A 19,957-nucleotide genomic window follows, 5' to 3' on the forward strand; every position below is an offset into this window, starting at 1 on the left:
TGGCGGTGGTGTCTTGGGCAGCGGGGATGGTGGCGGCGGTGTCCTGGGCAGCGGGGATGGTGGCGGCGGTGTCCTGGGCAGCGGTGTTGCTGGCGGTGTTGTCCTGGGCAGCGGGGATGGTGGCGGTGGTGTCCTGGGCAGCGGGGATGGTGGCGGTCTTGTCCGCCGTGCAGATCTTCCCAGACTTGCCGGTTTTACTGTGCCCCTTCCCCACCTTGGATGGTGGTGCAGCTGTCTCCACACCCCCAACTGAACCCCTGAGAGCGGCTTTGGTGGCTGATTTCTTCCCCCTCTCCCGCCAGACACTGTCCAACTTTTTATGCTTTACAGGTGGGCGACTGTTCGTGCTCTGGCTCCTTGCCACACTGGCTGCCCTGCTGCCTGGCGCACTCCAGAAGCCGGTTACTACTGGCACCACTGGTCCCGGCAGATGTTGTGGCTGAGGTGCTGGGTTGGGACCTGGAGAGTCGGGCCCTAGGAGACTGAAGGGGTGGGGGAGGTGAGGGAAAGAGATCAAGGTTGGACAGGAAAAGCTTTTTAGACACACTGGTAGATGGAGGGGGTTTGGGAGTGAAGGAAGAGGTAGTGGTTGTAGGAGGTGTACGTTTGGTGACTTTGGTTGAAGGTGCATGGGCTGGAGGCTGTTGTGAGGTGGATGGCTGTTGGGTACGTGTGTGGCTGCGTCTGTGTACCTTGGGAGGAGGCCTCAAAGACACACTGGGAGAGGACACAGGGGACGTGTGAATGGTAGTGGGGCTGGTGACTGCACGTGAGCGGGGTGTGGTGGTGGGTGTGCTGGTGATGTACGTAGTGGCTGAGGATGTAGTGCATGCAGGTGTGAGTGGAGACGAGACAAGGAGGGAGGAGGGGGACACAGTGGAGGCAGTGGATGTTGGTGTGTCTGCATGTGTGTGATGCTTGCGTGAGTGCCTGTGGGATGTGTGGTGCTTATGTTTGCCAGAGCTTCCCTTGCGTGTTGAGGTGTGTGCATGCTGGTCTGATGGTGTGCTTGGGATAGGCTGAGGTACAGGGGTTTGGGTCTGGGTGGAGGAAGTTGAAGGGGGGAGGCTAGAGACAGGGACAATGGCTGCCATCAGTGCTGAGTCCAGAGTCTGAAAAGCTCGCTGATGGGCTGCCTGACCAGAGTGAATGCCCTCCAGTTATGCATTGGTTTGTTGCAACTGCCTCTCTACACCCTGGATGGCATTCAAAATGGTAGACTGCCCAACAGTGAGGGACCTGAGGAGGTCAATGGCCTCCTCACTGAGGGCAGCAGGGCTGCCAGGGGCAGGGGCTGAGGTGCCTGGGGCGAAGGAGATGCCCACCCTCCTGGATGAGCGGGCACGGGGCAAACGCTGAGGGGCTGCTGGGAGGGCGGTGCTGGTAGGGGGGGTGGCGGCTGTACTTGTAGATGCCGGGGGCACAGATGGGCCCACCACTGCAAGGGATCTCCCATCAGAGGAGGAGTCCGTATCGCTGGTGTCAGCTCCTGTCCCCGCCGTGGAGCTCCACTCGCCCTCCTTCCCACTGGTAAATTCAGACTCCGTAGTGTTGCCCTCCTGCTCCGGTGCCACTGCTCCTCCGCCTGATGATGCTAATGCACACAAGAACAGGGAGACCACAAAAGGGGGGGGGAGACAGAAGAAAGACATGTAGAGTGTATGCAATCCCGCTACCGTTGGCGGACACTACAGACACAGAAGGCCCCTGCACTACGCCGCGCACTTGGAGTTCCCTATTCAATCCCTGGGACATGGGTTACAAAGCTATGCCAGATGGCTGCACACATGGATGTCACAGGAGCCTGACTAGGTGTAGTTGGCACTGTACGCAGGTAGGGTGGGGTGCCACAGGGCCTGCCTTAAGAAGGGTCGTTGCCTACTAAACTTGCCCTGGCCTAGGGGAACCCAAAGCCCACCTCCCCCACCCAGACACCTACAATGCACGCTGAATCAGCAGAATAAGAGTGTACTCACCCCCTTGTGGCTGCTGTGATGCCCTCAAGCGCCCATCCAACTCCGGATATGCCACCGCCAGGATCCTGAACATCAGGGGGGTCATGGTGCGACGAGCACCCCTCCCACGTTGGGAGGCCATCCCCAGCTGGGCCTACGCCGTCTTCTTGCTCCAGCGGCGAATGCCATCCCATATTTTCCGGCAGTGGGTGCTCCGTCTGTGGTAGACCCCCAGGGTCTGGACTTCCTTGGCGATGGCACGCCAAATGTCCTTATGGTGGGCGCTGACCTACAGGAATAGTACAGGGGAAAAAGATACGTTATTACCGTACGCACCGTCACAGTCATTGGCCCGCATCCCTACACTTGGCATGATGCACATGCACTCACCGTCGTTTCATGCATGCCTCATTCCCTCCCCCCCTATCTTTCATTCACACCACTCCACACAGGCATTGCCCATACAGCATGCTCACAGTGTACTTACCTGTTTGTCTGGAGGACCATAGAGTAGCGTGTACTGGGGGAGGACCCCATTCACGAGTTTCTCCAACTCCTCTGTGCTGAAAGCAGGGGCCCTTTCACCAGACACACGAGCCATTGTCTCTTCCAGACTGAGGTCACAGCAGCACTTGCAGTGTAGGTCCTCTCCTGTCAAAGATCAGGTATCAAGTGATTAAACAGAGAGAAAATGGTGGTCACGTCCGCGGCGGTGCGTAACCGTCACCGCCGGCGAACATCATCATTGGTTCCTGGAACCCATAGGGTCCAATGTAAACCAATGCAGGATTGCGCCGCGGTCTTTGACCGCCTACCGCGACGGTGTACAACGCCAGCGCAGTTACCTCATATCCCATTGTCCCACTTTACAGGTCAGGCAGCCGCCATTTCATGGGCCCACATGGCATTATTTTGGACTGCGTCACACATATTAGGCCTTGCCTAAACACTCATACAGGCATATATCAATTTGCTAATATTTCTGAGTATGCTGTGTTTACGTACCTCAGAGTTGGTTGACTCTCTGCTCGCTGTTCTCCTCCATAGGCACCGTCCGCTGGGGCATGTGAGGAGATGGCGGCATCCTCCGGTGTACAGATCGCTGGTGGACCTGTTGACAATGGAGGAGCGACATGTGATCATCACCTACAGACTTGATCGTGCCACAATCCAGGAACTGTGTGCCCAGTTGGAGCCAGACCTGATGTCAGCTATCCGCCATCCCACAGGAGTCCCCCCTCAAGTGCAGGAGCTGTCAGTACTCCATTTCCTAGCAAGTGGGTCATTTCAAACAACAGTGGCCATAGCATCAGGGATGTCCCAGCCTATGTTTTCCAACGTGTTGTCCAGAGTGTTTTCTGCCCTGCTGAAACACATGTGGAGCTACATCGTTTTCCCTCAGGTGGAGGATTTGCCTATAGTGAAAGGTGATTTCTATGCCCTGGGACATATCCCCAACATCATAGGTGCCATTGATGGGACACATGTGGCCTTGGTCCCCCACCACAGGAGTGAACAGGTTTACAGAAACCGGAAGAGTTACCATTCAATGAATGTGCAGATGGTGTGTTTGGCCGACCAGTACATCTCCCATGTGAATGCCAAATTTCCTGGCTCAGTGCATGACGCTTACATTCTGCGGAATAGCAGCATCCCTTATGCGATGGGGCAACTCCAGAGGCACCGTGTGTGGCTATTAGGTGAGGACATGGACCCTATACAGTGTGGATAGTTGTCTGGGTCGGGGGTTGTCCCTAAGGGTTAGTGTGTGTCTAACAGTTGTCCCTCAACATTTGCAGGTGACTCTGGCTACCCCAACCTGTCATGGCTACTGACCCCAGTGAGGAATCCCAGGACAAGGGCAGAGGAACGCTACAATGAGGCCCATGGGCGAACTAGGAGGGTTACAGTGAAGGCCAGGTTCCGGTGCCTCTATATGACAGGTGGTTTTCTATTCTACTCACCAAAGAAGGTATGCCAGATCATCGTGGCCTGTTGTATGCTTCACAACTTGGCTTTGCGACGACAGGTGCCTTTTCTGCAGGAGGATGGTCCAGATGGAGGTGTTGTGGCAGCTGTGGAGCCTGTGGACAGTGAAGACGAGGAAGCTGAAGAAGAGGACATAGACAACAGGAATACGGTGATCCTGCAATACTTCCAGTGAGACACAGGTAAGAAGACAACACAGCCTGCTACATCTGATTTAATTCTACTACCTCTCATCTGGCTGTCATTTTCACCCAGTGTATGGTCACTGAGTTGTCACTTTCCCTTTCGATTTCACAGATGTGGGTCCCACTGTGTGACATCTGCTTAGTTTACGCATGGACTAGTGCTGTGTGACATAGGTATGTTGACATTACATTTGATATAGCATTTTGCCACTGTAATTGCAAATACACATTTTCGAAAGCACAGACTGACTCCAGATTGTTTTTTGATTTAAGGGTGTTTATTTAAGTGCTCAATAGTGGAGGGGGTTGTAAAATGGTCAGGGGTGATGGTAGAGGAATGTCCATGGCAGAGTCCAGTCTATTAGTCTCACAGGTGCATTGTCCAAAGGGGCACAGGAAGTGGAGCTAGGGCAGTTTAAGTATGCACAGGGTGACAAAGTGGGACAGAAGGATGACAATCAGGGTGGTCTCATTTCTTGGCGGGGGTCTTGGCATTGTTCTCTGTCTTTGTCCTGGATCTCAGTGACCGTTTGCGGGGTGGTTCTTCATCTGCAGGGGGTGTGGTGCTGGTGTGGTGGTCCTGTGGCGGTGCCTCCTGTCCACTAGCGCCGGCGGAGGTGGTGGGCAGTTCATCGTCCAGGCTAGTGTCAGGGGCCCCTTGTTGTGCCACAGTGTCCCTCCTGGTGTTGATGACTTCCTTCAGCACCCCTACAATGGTGCCCAGGGTGGAATTGATGGATTTGAGTTCCTCCCTGAAGCCCAAATACTGTTCCTCCTGCAGCCGCTGGGTCTCCTGAAACTTGTCCAGTACCGTTGCCATCGTCTCCTGGGAATGGTGGTAGGCTCCCATGATGTTGGAGAGGGCCTCATGGAGAGTGGGTTCCCTGGGCCTTTCCTCCCCCTGTTGCACAGCAGCCCTCCCAGTTCCCTTGTGTTCCTGTGCCTCTGTCCCCTGAACTGTGTGTCCACTACCACTGCCCCCAGGTCCCTGGTGTTGGGGTGGTGGGTTAGCCTGAGTTCCCTGTAGTGGTGGACACACTGCTGATTGACATGTCCTGGTACCAGAGGTATGGGCCCACTGGGTGGGTGCTGCGCTGGTGTTTCCAGAGGGGGCAAGGTCTTTAGTGTCCTGTGCCAGTGTGAGTGGAACCGACTGTCCCGAGGTCCCAGATGGGCTGGGCTGGTCATCTTGATCCGGTTGGACAGAGCTGCTGTCATCACTGTGGGCCTCTTCTGTGGGTGGAGTGGACATATCTGGACCCTCCTGTCCGGTGACGCTGGGTAGGGGCCCTGCAGGGGTGTAAAGGCATGATTATTGCATCTGTGTGTGCCATGGTGTGCAATGGGTGGGTGACCGTGTACCCCAGTGCATGCATTCCTGTGTAGGACCTTGTGTGATAATGGTTTAGGGGGGTGTATGGGTATGTGTAGTGGGCATGCATTGGTGATGGGTGTCCATGCTTTGGTGTTACATGCAGGGCTTGAGTTTGGGATGTGTGGTTTGTGATATTGGGACATACGTGAGGAGTTGGAGTGATGGGGGTGCGGGCGAGGGTGGGGGTATGTGATAGCATGCAGGTGGGTGGAGGATGTAATAGTTAAGATTTGCCTTACCAGAGTCCATTCCTCCAGCTACTCCTGCGAGGCCCTCAGGATGCAGTATAGCCAAGACCTGCTCCTCCCATGTTGTTAGTTGTGGGGGAGGAGGTGGGGGTCCGCCGCCAGTCCTCTAAACCGCGATTTGGTGTCTTGAGACCACGGAACGCACCTTTCCCCGTAGGTCATTCCACCTCTTTCTGATGTCATCCCTAGTTCTTGGGTGTTGTCCCACTGCATTGACCCTGTCCATGATTCTTTGCCATAGCTCCATTTTCCTAGCTATGGTGGTGTGCTGCACCTGTGATCCAAATAGCTGTGGCTCTAGCTGGATGATTTCCTCCACCATGACCCTGAGCTCCTCCTCAGAGAACCTGGGGTGTCTTTGCGGTGCCATGGGGTGGTGTGGGTGATGTGTGGGGGTGTGTGTGTTGGGATGTGTGGGGTGATATTTAGAGGTGTGTTGTGTGAGGTGCATAGATGTTGTGTGAGTGATGGTGTTGAGTGCCTGTGGATGCTAGTTTGTAGATGGTGGTGTCTCTCTCTGGCCCTCAGTCGCAATTGTGGTCGTAAGGGTTTGAGGGTGATGTGGGTGTGTGTTTTATATTGTATTGGATGTGTGGGAGTGGTGTGTGTATGTGTATCAGGTGTGTGTATTTGGAATTGTCCAATGTGGATGTGTTTTGTAAATGTGTGTGTATTTTGAGCGCAGCGGTGTGTACCGCCAATGGAATACCGCGGTTGAAAGACCACCGCGTGGATTCGTGGTTCGTGATAGTGTGGGCGTATTTCTGTTGCCGTGACGGTGGAGGTTTTGTTATTGCCAGTTTATCACTGACCTTTGGTGTGGCGGACTTATGTGGGTGTCTGGATTTTGGTGGATTCCGAGCTGTGGGTTATAATGACTGAGGTGGAATTCCGCGGCCGCGGCGGTGTTTTGGCAGTCTTCTGCACGCCGGTAAGTGGCTTTTACCGCCAATGTTGTAATGATCCCCTATGGGTTTACATACAAATATGTCACCGGGTTGAACATTATAACAAATGATAGGTGTGAGTTATGTATACCATACTGCATGAGAGCATACTAACACTCACCTTATAACCAAATCTGTTAGCAAAGTATGTGACATTGAAAACATACATCAAAAATTAACCACACTTTGGGATCCATAGTAACTGTGAGTGGTAGGTGTAATGGATGGAAGAATCTTAGCAAAGTATCTTTGGTGTAGCTGCAAATGTAACAGCTCAGTTGGGATTTGGTTGCAGCATAGGACACAAAAGCTAATACAAAAGAGACACTGTTCACTCATACCAAGGCCCTGATCCCCAAGCATGTGACACATACTGTAAAGGGTTACCTAAATATTTATTAAACAGTAAAAACAGAAGCTAAAAACAGGGGAAACACCTTACCTAACCTATCCTAACTACACATTACCCACAACTGGCCCTAACTAACCTAAGCTAAACTTACTTATCACATTTAATGAAAAAATCTAAACATTAACACCCACCGCGCTTATAAGACGGGACACATGGAGGACAACATATACTAACCTAAACACATACTATCTTATTCTAAACAAATATATATATATATATATATATACATATATATATATATATATATATATATATATATATATATATATATATATTCTTTTTTTTTAAGTTTTAAAAACCCCAAAACCCCAACATCATCCACCATACATAATAAAAAAACAGTTATTAAAAGTATCATACCCCCCACCCACTACTACTAATTAAACTAACAGCCTATACTAACCTAACACTAAGCCCCCTAAACCCACTAATTAAAAGAACCAGGAAAGAGGAGGGAGGGAAGGGAATCATGGCTGAGGGTATATTGTCTACAAGTTTGCCCTCCGCAGGGTCTTTTTTATGGCACACACCCTCCGATTTATTTTGTACCACCTCCTGATGCAGCCTGGTCATTTTCTGCAACATACAGTCCAAGTTCCGTTGCATCTGTTGAAACTCTGAAACGCTGAAACTCCCGCATCTGGATGGGATTCATATTGGCAGTTGTTAAAAACAAATAGAAAACCAAACATTAGGTACTTCATTGTGTGATATTGCTCCAGAAGTAAATCAGACAATACATCTAATGTACTGGAAAACAGGCCATATCATCATACAGATCACTGATGGTCCTTGAGGAAGTACATGCCAATGCAGCCTACACATGTCCTATCAAACAGCAGAGCAATACTCTAAAAGAGGGGTAACAACTTGAATGACTTATGTATCATTGTTCAGCCATTTGTCAGGTAAAAAAAATGCTGCAAGTCCTCCACCACTGACAGGCCAACTAATGACTATCTTCTTGACAATCAAAGGCCACAAGATCTGCGAGTTGTAAATGGAATTGCCAGGATAGAATGCAGTTGCAAATCATGAGTGGGATCCTAGGTTTGGACAAGTTACTTATAGATTTACATGTCTGTGTACTAAACTTTGATCATCAGTCCTAGGTACACTTTTCACAACCCTACGCCTGTGCCCGAGGTGGGGGAGGCAACAAATACTTTCAAACAACAAGGACACCCAGGAAGCTTTGGACAGCTGTACATAGGTTTGGGCAGCCCCCCACAGGTAAGGAGGAAGTCCAACTAGGATACAGCCAAACCTTGGACAATCCCATCCACACTTATGTTTGGAAATGCAGACAATGGTCAACATCATTTCCTACCAGTATTACATGACTTACAACAAGCAGATAGATGCAAGCACACATCTGGCCATGAGCTGCATGCACACCTAGGCCATTGTACTCAAGTGCCTCATAGTCGTAGCACAACATGTGGAGCTACATGCTCCTAGGAAGTCAAACATACAGTCAAACATGTTCATTAGTGAATAGGGAAGCTGAAGTCTGTGGGTAAGACTTTGGCATCCCTATTCTGTGAGAATCAGGGTCTGACTTGCTGACTAAATCACACATATGGTCCTCTGCTACATTTTCTGATTTTAAGTTTTATCCACAAAACTCATCCCTATTCAAATGGCCGTGCCTACAGGACTGGCCTACCATCCCAAATTATGACAATACGCTAATGATTGGCCAACTCAAAGATGGGGAAAAAATGACACTCCACTCAAGGAACATATCCGATCATTGACCAACGCATCACACCATGCTATGTGTCCAAGACACAGGAGTCAATCACACAACAGCAGCAAACACAACACAGAACAGAAATATCAACACTTACTGGAGATGTCTGGGGCTGCAAATCGAGCCACCTCTCCGATAGTGTAGGGGGCAGGTCCACCTGTGAGGGATGGAAGGGAGAAATGTGCTCAATGTCTGTGCACTGTACAACACTTCCAAATACAAATACTACGTGCAATATTAAATCAGAATGTCAAGACTCTTAGACATGATGATACTGCATCCGACATACCACTGCAAACATGTACAGACAGGGGGACTCCAGTGAGTGATACACACATATCTGCACACATGCAGTGGCCCTAACTATCATGTGGTAGCAAACCTGATCCATCATTAGTTACCAGACTAATTCATGGAGTGTATTCCTCTCATCATCTGTATTCATGAGAGACATGCAAAGCCACTTTCCTGGAGGACTGCAATACCAAACACCCAGCTATTGTGACTAAGACCAATTTAAAACACACAGGTACAATGTACGGAGGGCCAGGGACAGTTGTTAGCCCTCAATTTGTATCATTTTCTTCATTTTATGTGCCACAGCTATGGTAAGTTGCACCAACCATAGAGATATGAACCCGTGTGCATAACTTTTGGCATCCATCCCTAATTTAATTGTGGCACTACAAAGTCCAAATATCAGTCTAAGATGTTACCTGAGGTCAGCTATAACTTGTTACGTATGTGTCAGAATCCAGTTCAGACATGTATTCGAAAAAATTGAGGGACACAATATTTCTTGAAAAAAATCTGGATTTAAAACATGTGTTTCCTGGTACACTCACAGATCATGCATGAAACATATGTTAGAGCCGCCACTTTTGCATCATCTATTGACGTGAAGGCAGCACTAATTTACAGGCTCCTTTTGTGTTTTGTAAGTTAGTCTAGCTGTTGCGTCAACAAATGACGGTAATGTGTAGGAATTATTGTATATCTCACAGGCAACTGTATATTTAACTTGCATTCCACATGTTCAAAAACATTGCCTGCAGCATATGAACAAATCTGCTACTGTCACTACAGAGCATTTAAATGTGCACATTACTCTGATTTGTACTCACCAACAGGGCCACCAATCACAATCCCCAGGTGGTCCAGCAGGTCTTGCTCCTGGGCAAACAGGTTAGCCCAACGGTGTTTCAGCTGGTGGTCGTTGCACGGTGTGTTGTAGATTCCCTTTAGATGGTATAGGACCTTTGCCCACCGGAGCCTCCTTGCCTCTGTGTGATATCCCTGTATCACACGCCCACCTGCTTCGATCATTAAGGGTAGGAAGTGGCACACCAGCAAATAAAGCCACCCAGCTCCTCCTCTCCCATCCTGCCAAGACGAGGCCTACCCAACATGCTTGTACCAAAAAAGGGAACAAAGGGGTACAGAGGAGAATGGAGGGAAAGTAGGAGAGGGAAATGCAAAAAAATTAACAGAACACAGCCCAACTATCCCCAAACTAACACTACCCACAACAGACTCCCAACAGTACAAAACCAAATGTAGACACCAGAAATGACCAAAAAAACACAGGATACCACAGACACTTAGGAAACACAAAAAGACAATTTAAAGAGCACACAGGAGACAAATTCACAAAATGCACAGAGAGACAAGTCAAAACACAGCCACACAGTCAGGAAATATCACGGACTGCAAAGTGAACGTGAAAGTACAGCCACTGTACCAATTCTGTAAACAGGCTATCCTATTACATCACTTCCTGCCTCAAATGCTGTGCGTTTTTTGTCTAATGCGTCAAAATATTATAACGCTTACAGTCTGTGCGTCATTTTTGTTTTATGCACATGCTTAGAAATAACCCTGCATCCATATTTTGAAATATGTTTCAGACTTACCCAATTTCAGGGGGTACAGTATGGGAATTACTGCTCAGGGCCAATGGATGTTTCATGGCAATGAGCGTCATTTTTCTACGCATATGCATAATTTTTTGACACATGTGTGTCTTTTTTTACGCATATGAGTCAAAATTTCTATCTTTGACTGGGCTTGGGTCATTTCTCATTTGTAATAGTACATGACAGGTGTGACAATAGTGAGATAGGCTGATTGCACTAACATTGTGCATTCCGGTGTATGGGGACATGTGACAGATCATACTACTGCGGACCATGATCCTCTATTTGTTGTACTGGATTTGCACTCTTAACTGACGCAATAGATGGCCAAACGTGTGGAATACAATTAGGTTTTACCCTGTTTGTGCATGTTTCGCATCAAGAGAGGATAGCAAGGCTACGCAACTCAATACAGTAACTCAATGCTTTGTGTCAATGTGTGTGATTTGGCTCTTACTATTATAGTTGTCCCACTGTGTGAACATCACAAAACACATTTTTGCAAATCTGCTTGTATGCATGTGGAGTCAATGTGTCCAACCATCAGATGCTATTCAGTGTGGAAATGAGAGAGGAAATGTGTTTGTCATACACGTAGAAACAAATGCTGTGTGCACTTCCTAGGTTTTTTAGAACATATGCACCACCAATGACAAAGCATGCACAGGATAAATAGCAGACGGTTGATCATGGCAATGTTCCAAAACGAAGCCATCACATGTCCTGGAATGTTAGATACTACTTCCTTGGCACTTGCTTGTTTACTACCCATGAGTCAGGCATGGGATAGTGCTATGTAGGTACGGTGTTTGTGACACCGAGTCCCAAATACAGTCCACAAATGTCATGTCACGCCACAGTTGGAGTGATATAAATGAGCCATGTCTCTCCTGTAGCAGTGGAGGACCAGCAGACCAAGCAGCACGTGTTCACATATTTCCAGTGGTAAAATGCACAAAGGTGTCCGGTTCAAGTGTGTGGGCCAATGTTTAGCCTGTATCGTTATTGGGGTCCATGTTGTCACAGTTACATGCAGGTCTAGTCATGAGTCTGTGGAGCCATTTCCTGCATCTACAAAGTATCCTTCACAGCTGAATTGAAGGAAAGCCAATGAGGAATTGAGAACACACATGGGGATAGTCCAGCTATGGCACTGCAGACGTGTTATTAGACTGCAACAGGGCAACCTTGGTGTGCTGACAAAGTTAATGGATCAGGAATTTTAACCCGGCAGGTTTCTTCACAACATTTGTACACAGGTTGGCCTCTAAAATTCCCACTGCATCCGAGAACATCAGTGCCTCTGTGCTGATTAATCTCAAAGCTATTCACCACGCAAGCCCCATCAATATGTTGTGGGCAATGTGAATCAGCGTGTGCACTGTCAGGGTCCTAAAATGTGTTGACATTTCATGCACATTATCTGACGTTGTTTGTTGTGCTGGAGGCACCATCCCCAATCCATGCATACATCCATGGTACACTGTCACTATTTGTCACTCATGCATACATGAAACCCAGACAAGGGATGGGCCATAATTAGGCTATTTGGAGACAAGTTCCACCCCATGGTACGATAAGTAAACGGATTATGCTATACAATGTATTTGAGTATTCATTGTAGACCCACCTGACACAATACCCCAGGAGGAAAGTGAGGGCTGGGAAAGCAACTATGATACAAATGTAGCCACAGGGAACCTTTATGGTAATGCAAAGACAGGAACCAGTCAGGCTAACAGGATGCAGGGTCAATCAGGATCAAAACATTTAATAAGGCAAATACACAGTGAACAGACTGAGACTGGTCAAAGGTGGAATAACACAGTGGAAAATGAAAACTGTGTTTGTCCTGTGTGTTGGAACGTAACACAATAACCAAAGGGCTGTGCTACACAAGTGATTTATATGGCAATGCCTAACAGTGTTATACATAAAATGGCAGCTTCTATGTTGTTCCAGGCAGCTGTAAGGGCAGTGCATGTTCAAATGGCTGGTCTGCATGGAGGTGCTCACAGGTGTGTGCAGCTTCAGTCTCTCACAAGTCCTGTAGGTGAGAATCAAGTTCAAAGGGCCAACAATACCTTTCACATGGGAAGCAATGTACAGGCGATTACAGGTCCTACAGACTACAAGGCAGTGCATTATTTAACCAGAAGTCCATGCAGTCTGAAGTACAATGACTATGGCATACCATACTAAAGAGGGAAGCACACTGGATTCACAATGTGAGTCTGGGTGTGTGTAGAGGAGGGATTGTCTGGGTACACATATTCCCTTTCCAGGGACCTCTGAAGAAGGTTGGGGTGAGACAGGGAACATGGGTGTGCAGGACTTAAGACCTGGGCTGGCATGTGCAGGGGATGTCTTGTGAGCAATGCTAGTCATACCTGGGGCACTTGTGCTATCCATTTGCTGCTTATATGGAATTCTTGTCAAACATAGTCCTTGCAAAGATAGCTGATGTAACACTTACTGATGTCAAGGGTCTGGTCATACCTTCTTGTCACCAATACAATAGCACACCCACTGCCTCATGTATGAGGCATTTTTTTCCCCTATTGACTGATGGTGTCCTAGTTGTGTGCCATATGCTGCGATGAATCATGTTGCCAACATGTAGCTGTGCTCCTCTGCTATTGCCCTTCAAATGTAAAATGTACAGGATATATGTCATTTACAGTGTGTGTGAATTTGGCTGTACATTCATACGCATCAAATTTGATGTGGATTTATCTGTATCCTAATCTGTATTTCTCCATGAGGCTACACTCTGATTCTGATAGTTAGGGATAATGTGATGCAAAAATGATTATCCAGACCATGATATAGTGATTAGAATATGTGTTTATTGACATATGGTAAGGCAGTGGTGATGGATGAGTAGAGTTAAAAGAAATTTTGGACAATATGTTGTCTCCGATGCAATCCTGCAGCTGTGTTTGGATGGTCACTCTCATTTTGATGGACAGCATCTTCCTCCTCTTCAGGCATTTGTGGGTCGGGTTCATATAGGGGAATGTTCCTTCTTACACATATGTTGTGCAGGATGACACAGGTCAAAATGATTTTGCACACCATTTCAGGTGAGTATAGGAGGCTGCCTCCGGTGATGTCGAGGCACCTGAATCTTGATTTCAGGATGCCAAAGGTCCTCTCGACTATGGTGTGTGTCCTCCGATGTGCCTCATTATAGGCACGCTCTGCTGCAGTGCTTGGGTTTGCAAATGGGGTCATGATCCATGGCTGGATCCCATACCCCTGATCAGCTGAAAGAGAAAATGAGTGACAACATGTTGATGTAGCTTGCACCATGATTATCACTTAGCATGGCAGTTGTTTTCTTGTGTTGTCTGTGACTCATCTGTGTTTGTGTTATTGTGTGGAATCCTAGGCTTCTAGGATGTACCATCAGCATTGGGTTGTTTCCTTATCTGAACGGGTGTTTGGCTAATTGACCGGATGTCAGCAGTTTTTTTGTAGAGTTGCAATACATTGTGTACTCCCTTGCATTATGTACTGTGAAAGAGGTGTCCATGTGTCTTAACTGGGGGTGACATGATACTTCCATACACAGAATCAATTCCACAGTGGTGATAACACAGTTGCATCTATATACCCTGGACATCCCATCCAATGTCACATATGCAATAGAATTATTTAAACATCAGTGAGACTCTTAGATTTGGCAAGGTGACAATGTACAACACATCTCCGTACGTTGTCAGCACTGACGTGTTGACATTTGACTAGGCACATATTTCACATGTGTGACAAAATCTCTGCAGACCTATTTCTCTGCCCTTGCCAAGTCGACTCAGGTTGTAACGTGTACGTATACTACTGAACATGTTCTAGTTCAGTTGGCTAACTTGGTTGTGAGGTTGTAATTTTGAGTGTCAGAAGATCTGTATGCCTGTACATCCGTTGTGTGTGTGTGAAATTGTCTCAATCCATATGTGTAGGAAATGCATTTTCAATGTTGTCACATCAATATGTGTTCTTCACACAGTCCACGTGCTTATTGGTAGTGGGCAATGTGAGAGCAGGAGTGATGTGAGATATTGGTACAGCCTCAATGATTCCATGTCACCTTCATTGTAGTCATCATCATCATGCTATGTGTGTCATGGTGTTTGACCTGCAGCAAAACACATTACACCCGGTGATCGACAATGGCCTGCACATTGATGGAGTGTGTGTGCTGCCTGTTGCGGTATAGATGTTCGGTTGCAGCAGGTGGCACAATGCGTACATGTGTGCAGTCAATGGCACCAAGGACGTGTGGGAAGCCATTGATTTGGTAGAAGCCCTGTTTTGCCTCCTGCTGCTTCTGCTGTGTGTTGGGGAAGCTGATGTGGCGGGGTGTGAGGGAGATGATGGCATCTAATACCTTGGTTAGGAAGGTGGAGAATAAGGGCTGTGAGATCCCGGCAACCAGGGCACCACTCGTTTGAAACAAGCCACTTGCCAACACGTGGAGTAAAGTTAGCAGCTTGGTTTCTGGTGGAATGGTGCGGGGTGTCTGCAAGCTGGGTGCCAACTGTGACTCAATGTTGCGCAGCAGCTGCTGAATGGCTTGCCAGTTGAGCCTGTCCCTCTGGATGATGTCTTGTTGGCCGAGTCCTAGAAGGGTTGTCCTGGTGCAGAATATCCTCTCCTGCCTTCGGCGTTGCCTTTGGGGTCCCTGCAGGTGTGGTGGAAGCTGCTGTTGTTGGTCCTGTGCTCTGCGTCTGCGTGCATGCTAGATGAAAAGCACCTCCATGTCTTCCTTTTGGAGCTCTGCTGTGGCTTCTGTGTGTTTTCATTAAGTACTGGTGTGTTTGCCCCATTTTAAAGCCTGCCCTGACCCAGGCATATTTTTTTTACGCAAATCAGGCTGTGCGTCATTTTCCGCCTCCGCCTCCCGGCAGTGCAGGATTTTTGCGCAATTGGATAAATAAGGCGCACGGGTGTTTAAGTCATTTTTTTGGACAGGAAACGCCTACCTTGCATGTCATTAACGCAAGGCGGTTTCCCGCATCCAGAAAATGACGCAGACAGTGAAATGTGGGCGTTCGCAGACGTCAAAGTTTAAATATGGTGCAGGTTTGCGCCGAATGTGTGTCAACATTTTTGACGCACATTCGCCACAAACAGAGTATTAATGTGCGCCCAAGTTTGTTACTATTGCACCATCGAGCAACCTCTTCCTGTCTCTCCATCTCTATTTGCTGCTCTGTGCCCTACATCACAACTGTCATGATGGCCCTGCCCCAGCTGGCCACTAGGTGTTGTGAGTTTGTGACCAATCATCCCTGCATTTAGCAATTTTATGGGAAAGCTTACAAATATGCTTTGCCACATGCAGTCTGTGCACCATTTTCTCATTACCTCATGCAAGTATAATTTCTATTGCTGTTGCCTGATGTCCAGTGTGGAAGGTGACATGGCCAATTATCACATTACTAGAGTCAACAAGTGTACAAACACCACAGTTTTAGTCTATCAGGAAGGGCATTTTTGATTCCAGGGAACACTTTTCCTGTCTGTTGAGGATCATCCAATGAGCTCTGTGCACTAACTCCACAGAGAGTGCCCTCTCATTGCTGACCTAAGTAGAGGTATGAGAGGATTCAATGGTTTAAATTTCTATCAAATGCAGACGCTTGTTAGCCCTTAATAAAATGTTATGGATTCACTGTTTGTTTACATTTCTAATGTTCACATGTGCTAATGTTTCACACTAATTTGAACATCCTTGAGTCTTTTATTGGTCAAGGTTCGTGTTAAATAAAGCCTTGCAAAATATATGGATGTGGTTGTTTTGAACTGATAAAAAACCAGGAATTCCACATGTATACATTAACATGTAGAGTCTCTGGAAGGTCTAAGGTAGTTTCCACATTAGCCATCCTCATAAACTACATTCAGTGAGGGATTGGTAAGACCCATTTTCCTGGCTCTGTAGATCCAAAGGCTAGCTACAGTTCTCAGAATGCTAAGGAAAATCTACCCTGGAAGGCTCAAAATCTCTTAGCACACTTTAAACAGATGCAGAACCCTTCCTATATCATCGCTGCAGTGCCCATATAGATGCTACTCATACCAACCATTGAGGTTCCTTCTGAGCAGCCACTCTACAGTTGTTCCACAACCTACCCTGTGCTCATGACGGCTCTACGGGTCATCTTAATGTTACTATGTTACTCTGCCCTGCCAACAAGGACTTCCCAAAGCTCAGTAGAATATGTCACCCATTCTAGCTCCTTACTTTTGAGTGTGTGTTCGTGTGAAGTTACCAGAATTTACACTGTACACATAAGTAGAACTTTCTGAATCGTGTCATCGTTAACAGTTTTGTGATTCTCGGTGAACAGAGTACAGGAGGCCGGTACTCAGGGGTTTTGATTACAGAACAATTTGGCTGACCTATGTACATGTTTAATAAAGGTTTGTATTAGATAGTTACTGGTTAGGATCTTTACAGTTGTATCACAGATTTGTACTGCGTTATGTGCAAATGTGCGTGCTGAAAAACGTAGTGGGTTATTTTGAATCTGAATCTACAGTAATGTTCATAAAAGTTTCCAGAAACCACAAGGGGTCTTATTTGAAATTGCACTGGGGATAAAACTATGAATGTGATACATTTTAACTAAGCTCTTGATGCTTATTAACCGAGTTGTTCACTTAGTCAAATGCAGGAAACAAAGCCAGTTCCAGTGCCAAGAGGACTTCTAACATCATCATCGCCCCTCTTACTCATGGCATCACAAACACAACAAGCCTTTAGCCACAACACCCTGAATTCCCAACACCTTGCGTTCCCTCCCGAGACAGTTGCCTATCTTGTACTACAGGCATTCTTACTTCATGCCACTGCACAGCCATTCATCTAAAAAAAAAAAACTCACGCTGTAAGCAGGCAAACAGTCATTCTGACCCTCCAGCACAGACTATAGTCACTCCGGTCCTCAATCTCTCTGAGCCAAGCCATCAGTACCCAGGTAGAAAATTAGAACCCCCCCCCCCCCACCCAATGTCACAACCTAAGACCCCCCTTTCACCCTAAGCCCAGACTCATCCCTGGCTTTTGGCCCTCTGAGCCACTAAACTCTTAGGACATTTTTATTAACACCTTGCACAGACGCAAACTTATGTCAAATGATGCAAAGAGATGCAAAGTGTTAATAAAGTATTTATTTTATTTTCACTGAAAAATAGCCCTTAAAGTAAAGAAAATAGCACTTTGCGATGCTTTGCATCATAGCAGCATCCAATGGGTGACACACGTGTGTTCCCACATAATCTTCAAAGGATTTTGACACAAAGTTCCATCTACTAAAATTGTCAGAAAGAGCTTAGCACCAAATAATAAAGCCACCTTGCGGTAGGCGCAAAGTAGGAGAAATCTTTTAATTTCTCCACTTTTCACACATTCCAAATAAACTGGACCCAACAGCATACATCTAATGTGTCAAAAGTTTGTCTAGGTATAGTATTTTGTAGTACAAGGTTGCCATTCCATTACCAAACCTATGCTACACATCACGCACTATGGTGTAAAGATGTCTTTGGCACCTGGCAGCCCGTTTGAGCGCCAGAAGTGGAGAATAGAGCAGCAGAGCCTTATCTTAGTAGATACGGCTCCATTCTGTTTCTCCCCAACCAAAAACAACATAGCAACTTTGGTTACTGCACTGAGTTCCACTATTTGCTAGATAATCTACCTCCTCAGACTGACAGCGCCCAAAACCTAAGCATTGACCCATTAGTTCCCAAATGCTCTAGACCTAGTCTCATACCCTTCTTTCAAACTATACAGCTCTCTGTCAAACACTGGCAAAGCTGCCTCTTCAGGTATGACACCTTCACCCAGTTCCAGTCAACAGCACTTGCTTCCTGGGTTCACTGATGCTTTGCTCACAATGTTAAAGGCGAAACTAAAACTTCCATCATGCAGCATTGCAGCGTGATGTTTGATAAAACAAAGAATAGACTGATGGTGTCATAAATCGCACGAGGCCTCTTGGCCGTTATGCCAAATGCGTCAGGCAACCCTGGCCGAAAGGCTGGCTTCTTAGTACAACCAGACTCTCCTTCAACCCTCACCAGCATGATGACCCCCCAGACGCTAAGGACGATTCCACATGCAGCCAATTTCGGCCCGCAACACAGCAAGGACACCATGAGTAGACTAGAAGCCAGCGCTGCTCTCCCGGACCTCCGCAGCTACTTCAGCACCAACGGCTTCAACAGCTCCTCATCGCCAAAGACACAGAAGTAGGACAAACTTCACACGTCATTGACCTCCACATGTGACACTGCCCATTGCAACATGGCGGCTAGCAGGACGAGCTCGGAAACTAAGTAATTGTTAACAGTTTGTAAAAAGTAACCCCCTCACTTCCTCTAGCAGTCCGCGCTGAACCTGTAGGTTCCCGCCTAATAAGATCACCCTGTTTCTTTTAGGTAATTTTAAGATAACAATGGGATCAAAGTGTCACTGAGCGAGTTAATGAAGTGGGCAGGGCCACCATGTTTTACGACTGCCTAGAGGATATGGGTACTTTACCCGTAATACGTTTTTCGTAGTATAAAAAAGTTTAAGTGTGCCATTTTGAAGCATCTTTCCAGTAGTACTGGCGATGAGAATGCAAACGTAAAATGAAATGGTGGAGCTCGAGACTACTTTCAGAAGTTATAAAAACTTAACAGAATGACTGTTTGTGCTTACAGTACAGTAGGAACATTTATCTGTTCAAGAAAGGCATTTATGTGAACAAGGTGAAGATAGTGTGCCTTTAATCGATGGGATAATGTGCATAACTGTTTGCATGGTGTACGAAACACAGTCCACACGAGATTAGAGTGCCCAGATGAATACTATTTCCAGTAATGTTTGCAGACTTGGCCACCCCCACTTCACCACACCAGACAATAAAAAAAATTCTAGCATTCATTCGCGCTAACAATTTTTCAATTCTATTAAGGACACGGAGGCGAGGATTATGCTTCTCTTTCCATGCTTTATTTTAACAGCAGCCAATGAAAATCACGGAAAGCAAAAAACTACATGTCCCAACACTTGCAATATCAATTGATGACCATAGAGGAGGAAGCCTATAAAGTGTTGCACCACACCCAGCCACTCCTCTTTCTTTGTTCAAAAACTCACAACAGATAAGTCAA

General features: G+C 47.0%; 1 protein-coding gene across 1 annotated transcript in view; it reads right to left on the reverse strand.

Moving 5' to 3' along the window:
- Positions 1-19,020, reverse strand: part of LOC138267100 (ribonuclease kappa-A-like) — a 101,120-nt gene extending 82,100 nt beyond the window's left edge. Inside the window, exon 1 of the mRNA XM_069215950.1 lies at positions 18,878-19,020. Within this exon, the coding sequence (XP_069072051.1) occupies positions 18,878-18,955 (78 nt within the window). The 5' untranslated portion in view covers positions 18,956-19,020. The remainder of the gene's footprint in view (positions 1-18,877) is intronic.
- Between the last annotated feature and the right edge of the window lie 937 nt (positions 19,021-19,957).

Source organism: Pleurodeles waltl, chromosome 12 (assembly GCF_031143425.1).
Source record: "Pleurodeles waltl isolate 20211129_DDA chromosome 12, aPleWal1.hap1.20221129, whole genome shotgun sequence".
In the NCBI taxonomy this organism is placed as follows: Eukaryota; Metazoa; Chordata; class Amphibia; order Caudata; family Salamandridae; genus Pleurodeles; species Pleurodeles waltl.